The sequence below is a fragment of the Manis pentadactyla genome, chromosome 10 (assembly GCF_030020395.1).
Source record: "Manis pentadactyla isolate mManPen7 chromosome 10, mManPen7.hap1, whole genome shotgun sequence".
Taxonomy (NCBI): domain Eukaryota; kingdom Metazoa; phylum Chordata; class Mammalia; order Pholidota; family Manidae; genus Manis; species Manis pentadactyla.
Genome location: NC_080028.1, coordinates 39,269,482 through 39,293,187, shown reverse-complemented (window position 1 = coordinate 39,293,187; position 23,706 = coordinate 39,269,482). Strand labels below are relative to the sequence as shown.

General features: G+C 33.3%; 2 protein-coding genes across 2 annotated transcripts; one reads left to right on the top strand and one right to left on the bottom strand.

Annotated features, from left to right (window-relative positions):
- Positions 1 to 630: 630 nt before the first annotated feature.
- On the bottom strand, positions 631 to 1,578 carry LOC118927179 (olfactory receptor 12-like). Its single transcript, XM_036915065.1, has one exon. The coding sequence runs from the start codon at positions 1,576 to 1,578 to the stop codon at positions 631 to 633; it is 948 nt and encodes a 315-aa protein (XP_036770960.1).
- Positions 1,579 to 15,699: 14,121 nt separating this feature from the next.
- On the top strand, positions 15,700 to 16,650 carry LOC118927191 (olfactory receptor 9K2-like). Its single transcript, XM_036915071.2, has one exon. The coding sequence runs from the start codon at positions 15,700 to 15,702 to the stop codon at positions 16,648 to 16,650; it is 951 nt and encodes a 316-aa protein (XP_036770966.2).
- The last annotated feature ends 7,056 nt before the right edge of the window (positions 16,651 to 23,706 follow it).

The following is a 23,706-nucleotide window of genomic DNA, read 5'->3' as shown; positions in this document are numbered from 1 at the left end:
TTTATTTATTTTTATTTTTTGCTTCATAATGGAATCATTAATTTGGGACAATTTAAGGATATTATTAAGGGTATTATTGGTGTGATATTTTGTATCACTTCTTTGGATAATTTGGACCAAGTCAATAGTTTATATTACCATAGCACTTCTCCTTCTCACTTGCAAAGATTGGGCAGTGGTAAACTTAGTTATGATTTAAAGAAAAACAAGAAGCATAGAACATTCAGGAGTGTCTTTTCCCTCCTCCAGTATATAGATGGATATATAGAGATGGATAAATCTTCACACATATTCATATATATTTGCATACATTGTATTAACACATTAATGTGTGTATTAATTTAATACTACTGTATTTTCAAGTCTCAATCTTGAATACACCTAAAGCAAAACAAAACATGAACAACAAACCTGTATAATAGCTGGATATCACACCATAAAATAATTTTTTATGAATATGAAAAATCTATATTGATTTTTAAATTCATTTTTAAAGAAGCTATTCATGCCAAAAAATAATATAAACTTTTATCTTCAAAACTTTTAGATGGCTTTACTTGAAAGCATTTTATAAAAAATTACTGACAATATTACTTTCAGTCCATTCTAAGTTTTATAGATTACTGGAGGTCAATGAAAAGCTATTTTCTTCAACAGTATCTTTTTCACAGCTTTTTTTACCTCCCTATTCCTTAGACTATAAATCAGTGGATTCAACATAGGGATGATAAGAGTATAGAACACAGCTATAATCTTGCTTTTTTCTGGTGAGGAGATGGCCCCAGGTTGGGCATACATGAAGAAGACAGTCCCATAAAATAAGCTCACCACGGTAATGTGAGAACTGCAAGTGGAGAAGGTCTTACTCCTGCCATGGGTTGAGGGGATCTTCAGGACAGTGGAGAAGATATAAGCATAGGAAACCAGTATCACAGTTGTAGTAGTGATGATGATGAGAGCAGAGAAAATAAACAGTACAATCTCATTCACGAAGGTGTCAACACATGAGATCTGGATGAGGGCTGGGACATCACAGAAAAAGTGGTCCAATCTGTTTTCTCCACAGAAACGCAAACTGAAGGTGAAACCTGTTTGTATCACGGAGTTGATGCATCCACAGATATAGGAGCCAATCACCAAAAGAACACAAGCCTGCTGAGACATACGTAGAGTATAGAGGAGAGGAGAGCAAATAGCTGAGAAACGATCATATGCCATGACGGCTAGAAGAGAGCCTTCAGTCCCAACACCGAGAGCAAAGAAAAAGAACTGTGTTACGCAGCCATTGTAAGAAATTTTCTTGTCCTTGGACAAGAAAGTAGCCAGGGTTTTGGGAGCAATGACTGTAGAGTAGCAGAGATCTAAAAAGGACAAATTTCTGAGAAAGAAATACATAGGTGTTTGAAGTCTGGAGTCAGTTTCAATGACAACTAGCATGCTGATATTTCCCACCAGAATGACCACATAGATAACCAAGAAGAGTGAGAATAAGAGAATCTGTACTTCTGAAGATGTTCTGAATCCCAGGAGAACGAACTCTGTCAGCTCTGAGTAATTCCTATTCAACTCATTCTTCATAGCTGACACCTATCTGAGAAAATGAGTGGATGATCATGAAGCCTGTGGAAAGCCTTGTCAACTTTTGATTCCTAAAGTTCCTGGTGAAAGAAAAATGTTAATAGAAATTTAGGTTTCCTAAAGCAAAACAGAAGGAACATAATAGCAGTGGACTCATAGACACGGAGAAGGAATTAGTGGTTACCAAAGGGGAGGGGTTGGGAGGGTGGGTAGGGAAGGAGAAGGGGATTAAGAGGCACTATAATTTGCACTCAAAATATAGGTAGATCACAGGAATGGTAGTATAGCACAGAGAATACAATTGAGGACTCTATAACACTTTACTGCATTGCTAGACAGGGACCACTATGGAGGGGGTGAGGACATGATAATATGGGTGAAAGTTGAACCACTGTGTTGTGTATTTGAAACCAACATAAGATTGTATATCAATGATACTTCAATTTTTTAAATTGTGGTAATAGTTGTACAATCCTGTGAATATACCAAAAACCATAAATTTGTACATGTTAAGTGGATGAACTATATATGGTATGTAAATTATATCTCAATAAAGCTGTTGAAACAAAAAACAAGAAATTAAAAAAGTCCTCACATAAGTGAGCCCACACATTTCAGACTTGCGTTATTCCAAGGCCAGATGTATATTTCTACAATAAAAATCAGGTATGTGCCTAATAAGAAAAAAAAAAAGAGAAATTGAGGTTTCTTTAGCAACACATGACAGAATAGCCTTACGTATGGAAGTACCAGTACCCAAATATATTACATACAATTTTCCCATTAGGTATCATTATGGTATGGAAAATGTGGATAGGCAAGGATGTTTGGGACAGTCACTTAATCCATTTGTTCGGAGTTTTGATATCAGAAGGACTGAGCCCAAATCTTATCCCTCTCAGTCTAAAGGAATCTAAAATAACTACCTATGCATTCGATACCTTGAAGTCTTCTGTCAAATGAAAGGTACTAATACCCACTTAAAAGGATGGTTGTGAGAATAATATGAAACTGAGTGTGATTACTAGAACACCTTAAAGCAAAATAAATGTTAGTCAAATAAATAAACAAGCAAACAAGTATCTAAAGAATCATTTTTGCTTTAGGAATGGAAAATCGGTTGAAAACATAGGACAATTCCTTTTCCCACCACAAAATGCAATTACTTTGACTCTCAAAACATTCTGTTATTTAAAAGACATTAGGAAACATGAGATTAATGTTTCATGCAGTAGAATGAAGCATCAGTCTTAAAGAAAATTATCTGAACTGATAAGTCAAACTTTACCTCCTATACTAACCATACACAGTTCAAACTCTACCTCCTATTTTAAACAGCAAATCTCAGAGCTAATAGCTCTGTTCCATTGTTGACCACCAAACTCCAGCAAGTCTTTTTTCTTTTATTGCCAAGTGATAATTCACATATAAATTGTTCTGTTTATATAGAAGCATGATTGTTGAAGTATAAGATTAACTTTCCCAAAAGAAGTATTTTTTTCTTTGTATATGTTCTAAGTTAAACTGAAGACATTAACACAAATAGAGGTCAAAAAAATCTGGATTCCATAAGTTATGCTTTTTTAATTTAAAAACTATTAATCTTAATATAACATGTACATAGGGAAAAGATGAGCAATTTAAAGATTTCAGAAAAAATTAAATCCAACTGGAAAAAAAGTAATGTCATGCTATAATTCTGTGGTTTCATTACTGTATTTAATTTCTGAACTCACACATAAAAAATCCTTCCCTTCAAATAATTTAATACATTTGAAGTCACATTTCTTTTTAGAAATTTTCATAAAATTAAAAGTACAGTTGAGTCAGAAAAAGTGAAACTGATTTGCTTTCTATTTCTGTATTGTTGTGAAGTCAAATATTTTATTAATTAAAAATATTTAATTCACACAAGGCTGAGTTTTAACCCATGTCCTATCACTCACTGGTTAAGTAATCTTGGGCAAAATGTTCAAATTTCATAAGCCTCTATTTCTTCACCAGCAAAATATTAGAACTTTTACCCCATAAGATTCTGTTGTAAGAATTAAAGTAAATAATGTATATTAATTACATGAAATACATAGCATTTAGGAAATAGAAAGTGCTCAATAATCGATATGTAAGAGTTTGAACAGAAAAAAAAGAGACTTTTGCTAAATAAAGAAAAGAATCTTCAGAAAAAGTTATGATTTTTAAAACCAGGTACCTCACTTGCGATCCAACAGATTCCAAAGAAGCATCATTGAAGAATTTTAATAGCTGATTATTCCTTGAAAGGAAGCTCTGAGGAAAGTGTAGTTAAGTACAAAATGCTTCACAGTATATATTAGTTATATTCAACTATCTGAGTATACTCAATAAGTATACATATTTATTTATAAATATCATGACTCAATTTTATTTATTAGAACCAAAGATAATTTTAGACTTGGCCCTCAGTTTGAACCTCAGAAAGTATCTTATTCTTTATATTATGCAAGGAAGTATATTTTTTCCTATATATTATCTACCATAAGTACTAAGTTCTTTGTTATAGCCATAGTTATTCTTAAACCAAGAAAGTGAATTAGGAAAAATACATATAAGTGTGTGATCAAAAAAGACCCTAGAGGTCAATTAGGTCAGTGTTCGCCAACTTACCTGAGAATCAGCTGGGAGAGGTTTTGTTTTGCTTTGCTTTTAATACTGGTTCCTGCATCACACCTCATTCTTAATTCAAACACTGAAAATTATCTACTAGTGGAAGGAGTGTAAGCAGGCTTTCATTTATTTTTTAAGATCCCAACTAACTCCAAGGAAATCAGTCCCTATATAGAAGTGAGGACCAATAAATTTTATCTTCTTATGTTTCCAAGAAGAATGGTAATATTCTCACTCAAAGTCATTATTAATTATAAGGATTCTTCTAAATATTCTTATTTAGAATACTTAAGAAAGAAGGATGTTCTTAACCCTTCACTGCATTGTTTTACAAATGTCACTTCCAGGAATTTCTGTCTTTATTCAACAAATATCTAATAAATATCACCCATTTCTTGTTTCTCTGATGCAAATGATGCATAAACTAGTTAGACTTGTTTAATAGTGATCACTAAATACTTATATATAAACCAGGTTCACTCCCATTTCCAAGGCATTCCTTCGGTTTCTTTACATTTCCGTCTACAATAAAGGTGTATCTTGGGTTCTAAAAGACCTTTTAAATAATGGCATAAAAATAGAGTATATTTTATATATAGCATGAGGTCTTAGTCTGGATTATTTGCAGAAGCTTCTGAGATTTTATAAAATCCCAATAACTGTAAACAAAATTTTGTGCATTTATATGACATATAGTTTTCTTGAGTTTTATCAAATTCTAAAAGCAATTTTAACCTAAAATTATTAGGAGAAAAATGACAATGATACGTCAACTAAGTCAAAAATAATTGGACAACAAAAACAAAGAGCATATATGAATTTTCTTACCCTTCAAATTTGCAAGGTATCTTTTAATATGCAACATACATTCAACTAATATCATAATACATGGTACTTAATATTATATTTGTTTTATTAATTCTTTATAAGTTTTTTAAGTATATAAAACATTTTATAAAATACCTTTTAATAGTCACTACTTTAAAATTCTGTAACACTTCTTCTGTACCGATTTCAGTAACTTGAGTATTCTGATATAATTAAGACACTACAAAAAAAGAAAACTATAGACCAATATTCCTGATAAACATAGATGCAAAAATCCCCAAAACAAATTCAAAAATACATCAAAGGATCATCCATCCTAACCAAGTGGGATTTATTCCAGGGATGTGAGGATGTTACAATATTTGTAAATCAATCAATGTGATATACCACATTAACAAAAGAAAGGATAAAAATGATATGATCAACTCAATAGCAAAAAGCTTTCCTCTAAGATCAGGAATAAGACAAGGATGTCCATTCTCACCTCTTTTATTCGACATAGTACTGGAAGTCCTAGCCATGGCAATCAGACAAGATAAAGAGATAATAGGCATCCAAATGGGTAAGGAAGAAGTAAAACTGTCACTACTGGCAGGTGACATGATATTATATAGAGAAAATCCTAAACATTCTACCATAAAAACTATTAGAATAACTGGATTCAGCAAATTTGCAGGATACAATATTAAAACAGAGAAAACCATTGCATTCCTATATACTAACAACAAACTATCAGGAAAACAACTCCATTTATAATTTCATCAAAAGAATAAAATACCTAGGAATAAACCAAACCAAAGACATGGAAGACCTGTACTCTGAAAACCATTAGACACTAATGAGAGAAATTAAAGACACAAACAAATGAAAATCTATGCTCACGCACAGGAAGAAGTAATATTGTCAAAATGACCATTGTCAAAATGCCCATCCTGCCCAAAACAATTTACAGATTCAATGCAATCCTTGTCAAAATAGTAATGGCATTTTTCAATTAATTAAAGCAAAAAATCCTAAAATTCATAGGGAACCACAAAAGTCTGTGAATAGCCAACACCATTCTGAGAAAGAGAAACAAACCTGGAAATATTACACTCCCTGACATCAAGCTATGCTACAAAACTACAGTAACCAAAACAGTATGGTGCTGGCACAAAAACATACCCATAGATCAATGGAACAGAATAGAGAGCCCAGGTATAAATCCATGCATATGTTGGCAATTAATATATGATAAAAGAGCTGTGAATATATAACAGGAAAAAAGTAGTCTTCAATAAGTGTTGTTGGGAAAACTGGACAGCTACATGCAAGAGAATGAAACTGGATTACTAACTAACTCCATTTACAAAAGTAAACTCGAAATAGATTAAAGACTTAAATTTAAGTCATGAAACCATAAACCTCTTAAAAGAAAACAGGCAAAAACCTCTTGAACATAAGCATGTGCAATTTTCTTCTGCACATATCTCCCCAGCAAGTGAAAAAAAACAAAAATGAATAAATGGAACTACATCAAACTAAAGAGTTTCTGTATAACGAAGGGCACCATCAACAAAGCAGAAAGACAATCTATAGCAGGGAAGAATATATTCATAAATGATTTATCCAAGAAGGGGTTAACTTACCAAATATATAATGAACTCATGACTCAACCAAAGAAGAAAACAAATAACAAAAATATGGATAACTGTTGAACCACTGAGATTTATACTTCAAACTAATATAAGATTGTATATCAATGATATTTCAATAAAAAAAATAGGCAAAGGACACCTGATCATCTACATTTGCTCTCTTACAACACTAAACTATGTTTTCTACCTTTATCTTGTATCTACCTACCACTTCAGCATTTTATTAAAAATAATAATAATAAAGAGAGAAATGTGGTATTCACATATAAATCAAGTATAAAAATCAAATGAGTATTCATATTTGAACTGACTGTTTATAGTTCATAATGCATGAGCAAAACCGAAGGTTTCTGTGATGGCTGCCCTTGTACTGTTCACCACGTAAGAACTTATTCACTATGTAAGAATTTGTTCTCCATGTAAGAACTTGTTTGTTATGCCTCAGAGGATTGGAGACTGATGAAAATTAGGCTTGGGGTGGATTAGTGATTGTGCATTGAGCATTGACTCCCCTATACAGAGTTTTATTATTGTTAGCAACCATTTGATCGATAAATATGAGAGATGCCCTCACAAAAAAAAAAAAAAAAAAGTACACACTTCCAATGGTAAAATAATAAGTAACCGGGATGTAATGAATATAGTCAAGATATTGTAACAGCTTGGTATGGTGATAGCTGGTACCTAGAATTGTCATGTATATAAATGCTGAATCACTGTGTTGTGCACCTGAAACTAATGTAATGTAATACTGTGTGTCAACTACCCTTCAATAAAATATAATTATCTACAAAAAAAAAAAAAAAATAGGCAAAGGACCTGAACATTTTTCCAAAGAAGAAATACAGATGGCCAACAGGCACATAAAAAGATACTCTACATCAGTAATCATCAGGGAAATACAAATAAAAACCACAGTGAGGTATCACCTCACACTAGTCAGAATAGCCACTGTCCAAAAGACAAGAAATAATATGTGGTGGTGAGGATGTGGAGAAAAGGGAAGCTGCCTGCACTGTTGGTAGGAATGTAAATTGGGGCAGCCACTGTGGAAAGTAGTATGGTGGTTCCCCAAAAAGCTAAAAATAGAAATACAATGTGACTCAGTAATTCTACTTAATGGAATGTACCTGAAGAAAAAAATCCCTAGTTCAAAAAGATGTATGTATCTCTATGTTTATTGCTGCATTATTTACAATAGTCAAGCTATGGAAGCAACCTAAGTGTCCACCAGTAGATGAATGGATAAAGAAGATGTGGAACATATACACAATGGAATATTATTCAGCCATAGAAAAAAAATAAGTCATGCCATTTGCAACAACCTGGATGAAACTAGAGGGCATTATGGTAAGTGAAATAAGCCAGGTGGGGAAAGATAAATACCATATTATTTCACTTACATTTGGGATATAAAAACAGAACAAAACAAAATTAAGAAAACTGCTGTAGACTCACAGAAACTGATGTGACTGGTGGTTGTCATGTGGGAGGGGTTGGGTGGATGGGTGAGGAGGGTGAGGGAGATAAAGGGGCCCAAAATTCTTAATCATAATATAAGTTGTTCTTTGGGATGGCAATACAGCATGGAGAATACAGCCAATGATTCTGTAACATCTTTCTATGTTGAAAGATAGTAACTGTGCTAGTAGGAGTGAGGATTTAATAATATGGATAACTGCTGAACCACTGTGTTGTACACTTGAAACCTATATAAAATTGTATGTCAGCTATACTTCATTAAAAATAACTAGGAACAAGCATAAAAAACATTTTGCTTTATCATATTGTTCCCAGTATTTTGCAAAACACCAATGAACATAAAGAAAAGATTGCTACAATGGAATACTATTCAACCATTAGAAACAAATCCTACCACTTACAACAACATGAATGGAGCTGGAGGACATTATGCTCAGTGAAATAAGCCAGGCAGAGAAAGACAAGTGCCAAATGATTTCCCTCATTTGTGGAGTATAACAATGAAGCAAAACTGAAGGAACAAAATGGCAGCAGACTCACAGACTCTAAGAATGAACTAGTGGTTACAAAAGGGGAGGGGTGTGGGAGGGCAAGTGGGGAGGGAGGGAGAAGGGGAGTATGGGGTATTATGTTTAGTACACATGGTGTGGGGGATCAAGAGGAGAACAGTGTAGCACAGAAAAGGCACATAGCGGATCAGTGGCATCTTGCTGCAGTGATGGACAGTGACTGCATTGGGGTATGGGTGGGACTTGATAATGTGGGTAAATGTAGTAACCACATTGTTTTCTCATGTGAAACCTTCAAAAGAGTGTACATCAATCGTACCTTAATAAAAAATTAGAAGAAAAAAAAAGAATGGATTGCTATTTTTGAAGTCTTCCTAGTGAAGAGTTCAATCTGAGTTGTTAGTCTTTTTAGACATACTTATTTGCAAATGCAGATTTTTCCCTCTAACTGTGCTTTGGCGAAGTTTAGTATCTAGAAACAAGAGCTTGTTTGTTTTCCTTGCTTTATTTTCAGTTTATCACCAGTAAAAGCTGCCAGTGGGAAGTATTTCTCATAGACATTATAATCCATTTAAGATTTTACTTGGAATGAAAAATCCATTAAGTGGATGGCCTCACTTTATTTTTTAATATTATTTTAGTTGATTTACTATGGAAGTATAACATACGAAGATAACATATGTCGTTCTTGTATTGGAAGACTTCAGATCCATACAAAAGCATTGTCCTTTTACACATTAACCTCATACATATCCTTATTTCTTCCACTGACTTTTGTCCTTGTGTTGATGTACACTTTTAGTGGCACAGTTCAGCTGATGAAAACAGAAGTGATTATTGTTTATATTTCCTAAACCCAATTAGATCAGACTTTTATTGCTTCCTTCCTTCCTTCTTTTCCTCTTTTGTCCCCTTTGGATTCTGCAGATAGGAATGCAAATGGAGAATTCTAAAATCTTGGGCAGGGATATTTCTGGCTTTCAGTAACAGAAAAAGCTAATTAGAAATATAAATATTTGGTCATATGAAGAATAGAAGTAACATGGGATAATTTATAGAGAGTTATAAATGAGACAAATATATTTAAACAAACTTGCGTTGTATTTATTTAGACTTATCCTATTATGGCAATAAAATACCTTTAAGTTAAATACAGTGAAGTGATAGAGAAAGGAAGTAATTTTTATTCTAATTTTATGGATGTGAAAATAGAGACAAAAGCAGATTTTTAGAGGCTTATTTAAAATCATGACACTGAGCAGCATAGTGGTTTGCTATTCATTAATCTATCATATGATATAAATAAAACTGATAAATGATGAATTTTTAAATTCATATACTACGGAAATGTCTTGTAATTTTTTATAAATATAAAAATCATAATTTTGTTTATATTATAACATCCATAAATTATATGGATTATATATTGTAAAATCATAAACTATAATATCTTTTAAAATTTTGTTGCCGTCATTGGTATGGTTTTGCTAATTCTTTTAAGATGGGCTGGGACTATGGAAATATATTAGAATCAATTTGATTCTTTTACAATATCTACTTCCTTGAAAAAGCTGAAGATTAATAGAAATGTTGATATATTGATTTTAGAAAGCAGAGGAATGGTCAAAATAACTTCTGGTAGTCTAAGTAACTTTTTTAAATGCATATTTCTTAAATTTATATTTTACATAAACAGGTTTCTGCTTTCAACAAAAAAATTGAAGAAAGGAAGATGTAACTGAAGTTACATAAAAGAGGAGCGTGTTTAGAATGAACAAATTAAATATACTAGATGTTCTTCAGAGTGAATACCACTTCTTAACTTAGTAAACCCTCCAGTATATGTGAAATTGAGCATATTCATGAAGACAAAAAGTATGAAAGAGGGCAAACCTTTAACAGTTTTTCTGGAACATGGATTGTATTTCCTCACTGCTCAAACCATGATCAAATTGTTAAGATAAACAAGTAAAAATTGTGGGTCATCTCTCTATCTCTTTTTGCTTTAGTTGACTGTACTTATTCATTGATTAAACCAACGACTAGATCTGGGATGGGTCCTGAGAGGAATTATCTCATGGGGAGGGATATCAGAGTGGGGACTTTCCCTCTGGGAGATATTAAACTGGTATGAAGGTCTCTCTTACCAATGATATATTTTGTATCATAATGCAGAAAGAAACATAAGAGAATGAATTATTTATTAGTAAGCTCACCAGACCTTTAGAAAGTTAGAAGGGCTCTCTAGTAAACATAAGAACTAACCTGCTACATACAGAACAACAAAAATCTTTGGATGAGGAATACTTGATTTTCCTTAATTTTCATGATTTGCAGAGGTACATTCATAATTTGAGTGGAAGACAACTCTTACTTTTAGAAACTCATTTCTACTTTAAATACATAGTGCTTAAATTAGAGAAAAATTAATAGAGAGAATTACTTAGATTTAGAGTAATCTAAATAGTGAATGGAAGAGCTGGGGAAAAAAGGAGAATTTGAAGTACCACAGAGATTAGCAAGAGCTGGCACACATACCTCCACCTATGATTTCAAGGCACAAGAAGAGGTGGTGTTAAAAGATCCCAGAAGCCTGGAAATTTCTTCAAGAGTGAAAATGAACTACCGTTGGGTTTGCCCAGTAAATGGTAGAACCAAAAAGTGAAGCATCCCAAGAAGCATATTGAAACAGAAAGAAATTTCACACTATCCTCAGGCTGGCCATTGAGGTAAAAGCAGCATCTCTAGGACCCTAGCGATCCTATTTTATTCTGATAATTCCCCTCGGCATTTCTTATACTGCAGATGCGGCCTTATGTATTCACTTAGTTTTCCTTTCCTCGGGATCCGAAAAGGACCTTATCTTGTCTTCCATTCCAAAGGATAGTCTTCCTGGAAAATGTTGTTTCATTTGGTCCCCCCTGCCCATCTTTAAAGATGTTCCACTGTCTCTGGTTTGAGTTTTTTTTTTTCGACAAAAAGTCTACGCTTTAACTTTCATTTGTTTGTATGTAATGTCTCTTTTTCTCCTCTTTCTACTTTGATAATGTCCTCTTTTTCACTCATTTTCAGAAAATTTATGCTGATATGCTTTCATTTGTTCTGTTTTGTTTTTTCTGTTTATCCTGCTTGGGTTTTTGTGAATTGTCTTGCATCTCTATGTTTACAGTTGTCACCAACTTTGAAAAAAAATTCCCATTATAGTTTCTATGTTTTTTGGTCCCTAGTCTTCCTATTACATTGTAATATTTTCTCAGTTGTTATTGAATGTCTGTTCACTGTTTCCCTATTTAACTCTATGCTTGTGCTTAATTTATTTTTATTGTTGTGTATTCAAGTTTAAAAACCTTTTTTCCTTGATTGGTTTCCTTTTCTTGGGACTTACAGTTTTTCCCTGCTTATTGCACAATATCTGAAAATAGTTGAAATCATAGTTGAAAATAGCTGAAAATAAAAATCATTTATTTTCTCCAAGGTTTAGCTTTTTTAATGGAAGGCAAATCTTCAAGTAGTTAGTTTTTCATTAGTAGAAGTGGAAACATTGTCGGTAATTATTTTTTAAATGTTAAATGACTTTTACATTTGTAGTATAAACATATTCAGTAAAATTGTCTGATTCTTTACATATTGGGGTATTTTATTTGTTAGTATTCTGTTTAGAACTTTTTAACTTATGAAAGAGATTTATCTATATTTTTTTAATTTTAAAGTCTATTTGAGACTTATGACAGAATCAAATACATAGTTTGGAAGTGTTTCCTTAATGACTATTCCTAATAGAGTTTATATAAGAATGCTCTCTCTTAAATGTTTGGAAGTAAATACTGGTAAAGTCATTTAGGCAAGAACCGTTCTTCATGGGAAAATTATCATAAAAAGTTAATTACTTTAATAGATATTCTAAAGTTCATATTTCTCATGTATACATCATTTTGTTCTATTTAAAATATTTTCATTTAAAATAATCAGTATTTGTTAAAATTACTTACTATATTCATTTTTTAATATCAGGTAGATGTATAGTGATACCCTTTTTCATTCCCGAACTTGTGATTTAACGTTGTTTTCCTTTGTTAAATTGGCCAGGGTTCTTTACATATTACACTAAACTTCCATGAATCAATGTTAGCCATGTGAATATCCCAAGTTATCCATATTTTTCTACGTCATTTTTATTATATATAATTTATTACCTTTTATTTTTTCACTTTGACTTCCTCTTTTCTATTTTATATTATTAAGATGGAAGATTAATCTGAATATTCCTTTCTCCTTTATTATATTTACCTGTAAGTCTTTGTGTATTCCTCTAAGTACTTCTTTTCTGCATCCTGGAAGTTTAGAGATATCATAATTTATAATTTAATACAAACTAAGTTAAATGTAGTTTGATTTCTTTCTTACCCATGGATAACTAGGAAGTCTTTATCTTTAATGTCCATGTTCATGGTTTTCAAGTTATCTGTTACTGGTTTCTATATTAAGTTGATCTGATCAAAGAGTGCACACTGAATGATTTCAGTCATTGAATTTGTTTATAGTTTGTTTATGTTCCATCTACTGGGAATGACAGTTAAGTGTTTCTTATGTAATTATAAACAGTAGCATGCTGTTATTGCTGATGTTTTGTGGGAAGTTTGGGGATGAGAAAAAGTATATTGGATTCTGCTACATTTTATAGATTAGATATGCACGCTTTGCCCTATGACAAAGTTGGAGACATTGGAAAATTAAAATGCTACTTGGGTTCTTGACACACATTTTGTTCTATCAGTTAGATCCATACAGACTCAGAAATTAGAAGGGCATAGTTAATTGTGGGTCAACTTTCTGTTCATTTGCACTTTCTATCAGTTACAAACTTTGTAGAAACATGTATATTATTTTCTGCAGCATTGTTTTGTCCTCAGCTTCCTAGAGAAGCTATTTTGATGGATGAAGGAGAGACACATTTTTGCCTGTATGTATTTTATTCTTGCATCAGAGTTATGGTGCTGTGTTTCTAAGTCATACATCCAATGGTGGCCTCTCTTTGTAAATAAATCCTTTTGTTTGTTGATAATTGCAACAGGGTCAGTCAGAAGTTCCTCCAGCCTTTCCTAATTTGATAGGCCTCATTTCACCTTAGTTATTATTATCATGTTTAAAATGCCTAAACTGTCTTTTCTTCCAACACTGACCATATTATAATATAATAATAATGAGAAGCTCTGGCCTAATATCATTTTACTATCTACATATAGCAAAAAAATCCAGATAAATTCTAGACATATTTTTTAATTTAAAAAGATATTTTCAAAAAATAAGATTATAGTTAATTTAAGGAAATAGAGAAAAATGACATCCTGATTGTATTGGGCTCATTAAATGGTGTTGTATCTCCAGCTGTCATCTAATTTTTCAGAAATTATTAAAGAATTTTTAAATATAGGTCCTGATTGTTTATAAATATTTTGACTAAGAATTTTCATAATATTTCTATTGAATGCTGTCATTTTGTCTATTATATTTTTTAAATGTTTAGTATTTAAATAAGGAAAAGCATAAAATTAGCAAAACATCTTAATTTGAATTTGTGATTTAGAAGTCACTTATTATAGCAGGAAATACATCTTCCATGAAATATAGATATCCATAATTTAGAGTGAATTTTTGTCTTTCTTAAACCATAGTAAATGTAAAATATTACATAGTTTAAAATATTCATTTATCCAAAAATTTTCTCATATAGTACAAAATTTTAATGTTTTTCTATGCCTAATCATATGTCTGCTGGGATAATTACCAGCAAGTTTTTGTCAATGAAGAAAATGAACTCCATAGAAACTCCCCAAGTATACCCACAACCAGAGAAAGAAAAGTACCTTGTATTTGGACTATTATTAGGCTATTAGTTCGTAAATCAGGTTACTGATTGGACGACAGCCCTAAAGCCTGCACTTAGGTTTCCATAATTGACTTTATAATTATTCCCCTCCTAGCAGAATCTATCAGAGCACTAGCAAAACCTCAGTGATGAAACATCCTGAAGAGAGGTTTCAGAGGAACAAAAATAACTAAGACCATCATAAACAACCACTGTTGATACTCTAGCAGATGGTCAAGGAACTGGACAACACAACATTGCTAAGGTCCTTAAATAACCATGGTCATCCCATTATCCTTATTTTAAGATGTGTAAGGTATACTAGAATTCAGTAAAGTACTCTTCAGTTTGCCTCTCCTGACTAAAGAGTGAGATACCTAGAATAAACACAGCTTGAGTAGAAAGTCATTCATTGCAGTATAAAACTGGAATATCCACCAGCTTCAAACGCTGCCTCAAAAATAGAGCTAAATGAATACTGCATTATTAAGTAAACAACTTCTAATGGGAATGAAATACATATAATGAGGCAATAAAAAAAGAGTTTATTTGGGAAAAATGACCTTGACCTGAGACTATGAACATATATTTGGAAAGAGCTTTAAAGAATTTTATTTTAACTAGACTAAATAATTTTTTGATGTTATTCACTTTACATACCAATAATTTATACAGTTCTACTCTTTTCAAAGAGGGCTACAATAGTGGAAACTAAACAAATTGAGGTAAAATAGGTAAAAACATTTTAAAATATATTTATACTGCCATGTAATGATTCAAATACTGACTTGGATATCATAATGGCTACAAATACTATAATAGAGATTATAGGTAATATTTCTACTTTAAAGATAATGCATTAAGAATAAAAATTCAGAATGTTAGTAAAATTAGCTGAGATATGCTGCTTTCTTGCTGAAGTCACTGCAAAAGTATGATTTAAATACAGTAATTTCAGTCACTGCTTAATACAGAAACAGTCTCAGCAGCATAGTTATCAAATCCAAATTCTTGATTCTTCATAATATTAAAACTTTTATATGTGATAGTTAGTTAAGCTGTAAATAATTTACTTCTACAATTAAGCCAGTATACTACTAGGATCAAAGCCAAGAGTTCACTAGTTCTGTCTTGTGCCTCTCAGCAGGTTTCTGCCATGGGAGACAGGGGAACGAGCAATCACTCAGAAGTGACTGACTTCATTCTTGTAGGCTTCAGGGTCTGCCCAGAGCTCCGCATTCTCCTCTTCCTGTTATTTCTGCTTGTGTATGCCATGGTCCTTCTAGGGAATGTTGGGATGATAGCCATTATTTTGATTGATCCCCGGCTGAACACACCAATGTATTTCTTCCTAGGCAACCTCTCTTTTGTTGATCTCTTCTATTCATCTGTTATTGCACCCAAAGCTATGACCAACTTCTGGTCTGAGAGCAAGTCCATCTCCTTTGGAGGCTGTGTCACCCAGCTCTTTCTCTTTGTCCTCTTCATTGTGACTGAGGGATTTCTCCTGGCCGTCATGGCTTATGACCGCTTCATTGCCATCTGCAACCCACTCCTCTACTCTGTCCAGATGTCAACACGTCTCTGCACCCAGTTGGTGGCTGGTTCCTATTTTTGTGGCTGCATCAGCTCAGTTCTTCAGACCAGCATGACATTTATTTTATCCTTCTGTGCTTCTCGGGCCATTGACCACTTTTACTGTGATGACCGTCCACTTCAGAGGATTTCTTGTTCTGATCTGTACATTCATAAAATGGTTTCTTTTTTCTTATGCGGCATTATAATTTTGCCTACCATAATTGTCATTATCGTATCCTACATGTATATTGCATCCACAGTGCTAAAGATACGCTCCATTGAAGGACGTAAAAAAGCCTTCTTTACTTGCAGCTCTCACCTAGGAGTCGTGAGTGTGCTGTATGGTGCCATCATTTTTATGTATGTCATCCCTGACAGATTTCCTGAGCTGAGTAAAGTGGCCTCCCTATGTTACACCCTAGTCACTCCCATGTTGAATCCTTTGATTTACTCTCTGAGAAACAAAGATGTCAAAGAAGCTTTGAGAAGGATCCTGGGGAAAAACAAATTTTCTTTAATTCTATTTTAAAATGAGTATAACTGAAAGGCCTAGCTACTATGACCATTTTAGGAAGTATTGACTTAAAGGATATACTACCAATTTTTTATCTTAGGAATAATCTTAGAAAGTTTATTTATTTGCAATGCATGTACTTACAGCTGAAGAATACGTTTGGACTGCATTTTGCCTGGCTTGATGTTGGAGTGGAAGGGCTTTCTCTGTACTTCATCTTCATTTTGGGTAAAGAAAATGATTGCCATGTAGTTGGATTTTAGGGAAAATGCATTCAAAGTTTGCTGCTGGCTATCTGAGAATGTTGTTTGGGATGGATTGTTTATCTTCAGTAAGGGATGAGTTGTTATATGTATGTTATTTGTAGAGGTACCAAAATCTGATATAAACGAGCAAAGAGAACAAAACATCAGATTTACTGAAGAAATATTTTTGAGTGATTAATAAAGGATCAGATACTCTACAGTGCACAGTATCCTAAGGGTGACAGGTAAGTCATTCATAATTGTCCATTGGGTGGATGAGTGACACAATTATTTCATGGTTTCTCTGGATTGGATAAATTATTCTTTAAAATTCTCTCTTTTCACAGAAAACTGTAATCAAAATAAACCAAAAATAAACATAGTTCATTTTTTGTTATATATTGTTTTGTGAGAATTCATTCATCATATTCGTACTTGAATTTTGATACAGTCTTTGCTCTAGGAAATTTCCTTGGTATGAACAATCAAATGAGGCAAAACAAAGGGACCAGATTTAACTAGATCAGACTACAGAGCATATACGTCCCAACATGGTTTTAAAACAATAGAACAAGAAGAATTAGTGGAGGCCATCAGCCAGGTAGGAAACCTACAGAGGCACAACATTCAACACAATGACCAGGGCATCAAAGCCAAAGGCAGCCCTGGGGAAACTTGTAGCCAGGAGGAACCACATGAGCCTAAGGTTGTGCCTCTGAGAAGGGACACCAGAGGCTTTCAGAGCAAACCGATTTCAGTAAAACAGTACAGCAAAGTCACTCAAGACAAATGAGCAGGCAACAACAAAAACACAGAAATTATATTCAAAAATTATTCTGGAGTTTATAAGTGCAATAACTGAAAGGACATTATATAGTTGGGATCAGACAGTAGGTTGCCTTTGCAGATCGGCTTCCTTCACCTCATAACATGCATTTACAGTTCCTCCAGGTCTGTTCCTAGTTTCTTAAATCATTTGTCTTTAATACTCAATACTATTCTACTGTTTGGGTTTACCACAGTGTATTTGGCCATTCATCTGATGAAGAATATCATGGTTATTTCCATGTCTTGGTAATTATGATTAAAGCTGATATAACATCCATGTACAGGTTTTTATGTGAACATAAGTTTTCATCTCCTTTGGGTAAACACCAAGAAGCACAATTGTTCAATCATACAGTAAGAGTACCTTTAGTTTTGTAGGAAACCACCAAAACTCCTTTCAAAGTGGCTGTACCATTTTGCATTCACACTAGCAATGAGTGAGGATTCCTGTTCCACCACATCCTCATAAGTATTTGGTGCAGTCAGTGTTTTAGGTATTTGCCATTCCAATCAGTGTATAGTAGTGTCTTGTAGATACTCCAGCAATTTACCTTGCTGTAATTTAGTTCCTGCTTAAGCTTAATCTATAGCCAAAACTAGTCTAAGAGAAAGAACAATATGATTTGTGGCGGAAACTAATCGAAGAGAAAAGAACAATATGTGTTGCGTCTTGGAATCTGATGTGAGTCATGAACAGTGTGTCAAGGACTGCAAACAGTTCTCGTGATCCTTCTGAGGCACACCCAGATAAGGAATACACCGTGAGACTCACGTGAACAGATGACTTGAAGAGACATAAGAGGAACTTTAAGAAATAATTAGCTTGCAGTTGTTCAACTTGATGAAAAAACGTATCATTAATTGATGCCTGTCTTTTTGCTTGCTGTAACCTAATAAAAGCACAGGGGAGCGCTGCCTTGGCACTTAGTCTCCAGAGAAAGTATACGCCCTCTGCTTAAAACACCATTCTGACTAGGTTTCTGCAACAGTATCTCGTATTTTTAACACCTTTAAATTTTTAGACAAATTTAAGGTTCAGAGCAAACTTGACAGGAAGGAACAGATGTTTCCCATATACCCTCTGCCTGTACACACACACAACATCCACCACTAGATTAGTATATCTATTACATGAAGAACCTATGTTGACACAGTTTATTATACAAAATATGTAGTTTAAGATTTACTCTTGGTATTGTATATTCTATGGGTTTGCACAAATAGACCATGACATGTAACCAATTATTATGGTATCATATGGACTGTTTTCACTACCTTGAAAATCTTGCGTGCTCTACCTAGTTATCTCTTCCTTCACCCCACAACCCCTGGCAATGGCCAGACTTTGTCCTATTTCCATAATTTGTCATTTCCAGAATGTCACATAGTTGAAGTCCTTCAATAAGTAGCCTTTTTCAGACTGCCTTATTTAATTTAGTAATATGTAATTAAGTTTCTTCCTTATTTTTTCACAGCTTGATAGCTCATTTCTTTCTAGTGATGAATAATATGTCATTTTCTGGGTATATTATTGTTTATTTATACATTTATTTACTGAAGGAAATCTTGGATGCTTCCACTTTTGCGATGATGAATAAAGCTGTTATAAACAACTGTGTGTAGGTTTTTGTGTTGATGTAACTTTTCAACATCTTGGATAAATACCAAGCAACAGAATCGCTGGATGTAGACCATAGAATGCTTAGTTTTATAAGAAACTACCAAACTATCTTGCAAAGTGTCTATACTCCTTTGCATTTCTACCAGCGATGTACAGGAGTGACTGTAGCTCCACATTTTTGCCACAGGACGTTACCATGTTTTGGATTTTGGCCATTCTGATAAGTGCATAGGAGTATCACATTGTTATTTTTTAATTGATATATAGTTGATACACAATCTTACATTGGTTTTAAGTATACAACAGTTAACACACCTTATTAAATCCTCACTCCGACTAGTGCAGTTACTGTCAACATAGGAAGATGTTATAGAATCATTGGCTATATTCTCCATGCTATATTACCATCCCCATGACCAAATTATACTATGATTGAGAATTTTTTGTGCCCCTTTATCTCATCACCCTTCCCATCCACCCTCTCAAGCCCCTCCTCCCTGATAGCTACCAGTTACTGCTCAGTCTCTATGAATCTATTTTGTTCACTGTGTTTTGTTTTTAGATTCCACAAATAAGTAAAATAATATGGTATTTGTCTTTCTCCATCTGATTTATTTCACTTACAGTAATACCCTATAGGTTCATCCATGTTGTTGCAAAAAGCATGATTTCTTTATTTTCTATGACTGAATAATATTCCATTGTGTATATGCACCACTTCTTTATCCATTCGTCTACTGATGGACACTTTGGTTGCTCCCATATGTTGGCTATTGTAAATAATACAGTGATAAACATAGACGTGCATGTATCTTTTCAAATCGGTGATTTTGTTTTCTTCAGGTACATTCCTAGAAGTAGAATTACTGGGTCACATATTTCTATTTTTCATTTTTTAAAGAACTTACTTTCCACAATGACTGTTTCAATTTACATTCCCACCAACAGTGTAGGAGGGTTCCCTTTTCTCCACATTCTCACCAACACTTGTTATTTCTTGTCCTTTGGATAGTGGCCATTCTGACTGGTATGAGGTGATATCTCTTTGTGGTTTTGATTTGCATTTCCCTGGTGATCAGCGATGTTGGAGCATCTTTTCATATGCCTTTGGCCAACTGTATTTCTTTGGAAAAATGCCTGTTCATTTTTATTGATAAATGCCATTTATTAATCAAGTTATTTGTTGTTTTGATGTTGAGTCATATGAATTCTTTATATATTTTGGATGCTAATCCTTTATCAGATAAATAGTTTACTAATATATTCTCCCATTCTATACATTGCCTTTCTGTTCTGCTGATGGTGCCCTTTGCTGTACAGATGCTTATTAGTTTAATGGAGCCCCACTTGTTCATTTTTTATTTTGTTTCCCTTGCCCAAGATGTATCCAGAAAGAAATTGCTAATGCTTATATTCAAGAGATTTTTGCCTACATTTTCATTTAAGAGTTTTATGGTTTCATGTCTTACATTTAGGTCTTTAATCCATTTCGAGTTTAATTTTGTGTATGACGTTAGACAGTAATCCAGTTTCATTCTCTTGCATATAGCTGTCCCAACACCAGTTATTGAAGAGACTGTCTTTTCCCTTTGTATATACATGACTCCTTTATCATTTATTAATTGACCACATATGCCTCTGTTTATTTCTGCACTCTCTACTCTGTTCCATTAACCTAGGGGTCTGTTCTTGTGCCAGTACCACTATTTTTTTTATTACTGTAACTTTGTAGTATAGCTAGAAGTCATGGAGCATAATAACCCCAACTTTGTTCCTCTTTGTCAGGATTTCTTTGGCTATTCAGGGACTTTTGTGGTTCCATATGAATTGTAGGATTATTTGCACTAGTTCATTGAAAAATGCCATTGGTACTTTGATGGGGTTTGCATTGAATCTGTAAATTGTTTTGGGCAGGATGCCCAATTTGACAATATTATTTCTTCCTATCCATGAGGATAGGATAGATTTCCATTTATTTGTGTCTTCTTTAATTTCTCTCATCAGAGTCTTATGGTTTTCAGGTACAGGTCTGTCACCTCCTTGGTTAGGTTTATTCCTGGGTATTTTTGTTTTTTTGATGCAATTGTAAATGGAATTGTTTACCTGATTTCTCTTTCTGCTACTTTATTGTTAGTATACAGGAATGCAACAGATTTATCTGTATTAATATTGTATCCTGCAAACTTGCTGTGTCCAGTTATTAGTTTTAATAGGTTTTTGGTGAAGTCTTTAGGATTTTCTATATGTAATATTATGTCATGCAAATAGTGACAGTTTCACTTCTTCATTAACAATGTGGATGCCTTTTATCTCTTTATCTTGTTTAATCATGATGGCTAGGACTTTGAGTACTGTATTAAATAAAAATGATGAAAGTGGACATCCTTGCCTTGTTCCTGATCTTAGAGAAAAGCTTTCTGTTATTCACCATTTAATAGGATGCTAGCTGTCGATTTGTCATATATGACCTTCATTATATGAGTTACGTTCCATCTATGCCGATTTTATTAAGAGTTTTTATCATGAATGGATGTTGAATTTTGTCAAATGCTTTTTCAGCATCTATTGAGTTGATCATATGGTTTTTATCCTTCCTTTTGTTGATGTGGTATATCACATTGATTGACTTACAAATACTGTACCATCCTTATATGCATGTGATAAATCTCACTTGGTTGTGATGGATGATCCTTTTGTATTGTATTTTTTATGTATTTTTTAATTCAGTTTGCTAATATTTTGTTGAGGATTTTTGCATCTATGTTCATCAGCGATATTGGTCTATGATTTTTGTGTTCTGCAGTGTCTTCAGCTGTTTTGGTATCAAGGTGATTCTGGCCTCATAGAATGAGTTTAGAAGTATTCCCTCCTTTTCTACTTTTTGGAATACTTTAAAAAGGATGGGTATTAGCTCTTCTTTAAATGATTGGTAGAATTCAGCTGTGAAGCCATTTGGTTCAGTGCTTTTGTTTGTTGGGAGATTTTTTTATTACCAATTCAATTTCATTACTAGTAATTGGTCTGTTCAGATTTTCTGCTTCTTCTTGGTCTGCCTTGAAAGGCTGTACTTTTCTAGGAATTTGTCCATTTCTTCTATGTTGTCAATATGTTGGCATATAATTTTTTATCCAATTCTCCAATAATTCTTTGTATCTCTGTGGTGTCAGTTGTAATTTCTCCTTTCTTGTTTCTGATTTTGTTTATTTGTGTATTATCTCATTTTTTCTTGATAAGTCTGGCTAGGTGTTTGTCTATTTTGTTTATCTTCTCAAAGACCAGATCTTGGTTTCACTGATTTTTTTCTATTGTTTTATTCTTCTCTATTTTATTTATTTCTTTTCTGGTGTTTATTATGTCCCTCCTTCTACTAACTTTGGGCTTTATTTATTCCTTTTCTTCTGGTTTCTCTATTTGTGAGTTCAGACTGTTGATTTCAGATTGTTCTTGCTTCTTGAGGTAGGTCTGTATTGCTATGTATTTCCCTCTTAGAACCACTTTTGTAACATCCCACAAATTTTGAACTGCTGAATTTTTTGTTTTCATTTGTCTCCATGTATGCTTGATTTCTACTTTGATTTGTGCATTGATCCATTAATTATTTAGAAGCATATTATTTAGCCTTCATGTATTGGTGGTTTTTTTGTTTTCTTCTTGTAATTTGTTTCTAGCTAGTTTCATAGCATTGTGGTCTGAGAAGTTGTTTGATACAATTTCAGTTTTGGGGGGTTTACTGAGGCTATTTTTTGTGGCCTAGTCTGTGATGTATTGTGGAGAAATTTCCATGTGCACTTGTGAAAAATGTGTATCCTGCTGCTTTTGGGTGGAATGTTCTGGAGATATCTGTTAAGTCCATCTAATCTAATGTGTTGTTCAGTGCCTCTATTTTCTTATTTATTTTCTATCTGGATGATCTGTCCATTGATGTAAGTGGTGTGTTAAGGTCCCCTAATATGATTGAATTGCAGTCTATATCTCCCTTGAGTTCTCTTAGCATTTGTTTTACATATTTGGGTGCTCCTATGTTGGGTGCATAGATACTTAAAATTGTTATATTCTCTTTTTGGAAAGATCCCTTTATCATTATGTAATGACCTTTGTGTTGATTTCTTTGTTTTGAATTCCACTTTTGTCTGATATAAGTAATGCTACTCCTGCTTTTTTCTCCCTATTATTTGCATGAAATATCATTTTCCATCCCTTTACTTATCTCATTCCTCCTCTAAACCAACATAGCATAACAATTTTAGAAGAGGTTTAGGTTTTGATGTTTAAATTTAAATTTCATGAACATGTAAAAAATTTCAATTTTTTGTGGCAGAAATTTTAAAAGTGTATCTTAAATTTTAAAGGTGCATTGTAGCAGAAGGAATGTAATCC

Excerpts from the sequence above, each read along its gene's own strand:
- LOC118927179 (XM_036915065.1), bottom strand. The coding sequence starts at position 1,578 with ATGAAGAATGAGTTGAATAGGAATTACTCAGAGCTGACAGAGTTCGTT.
- LOC118927191 (XM_036915071.2), top strand. The coding sequence starts at position 15,700 with ATGGGAGACAGGGGAACGAGCAATCACTCAGAAGTGACTGACTTCATT.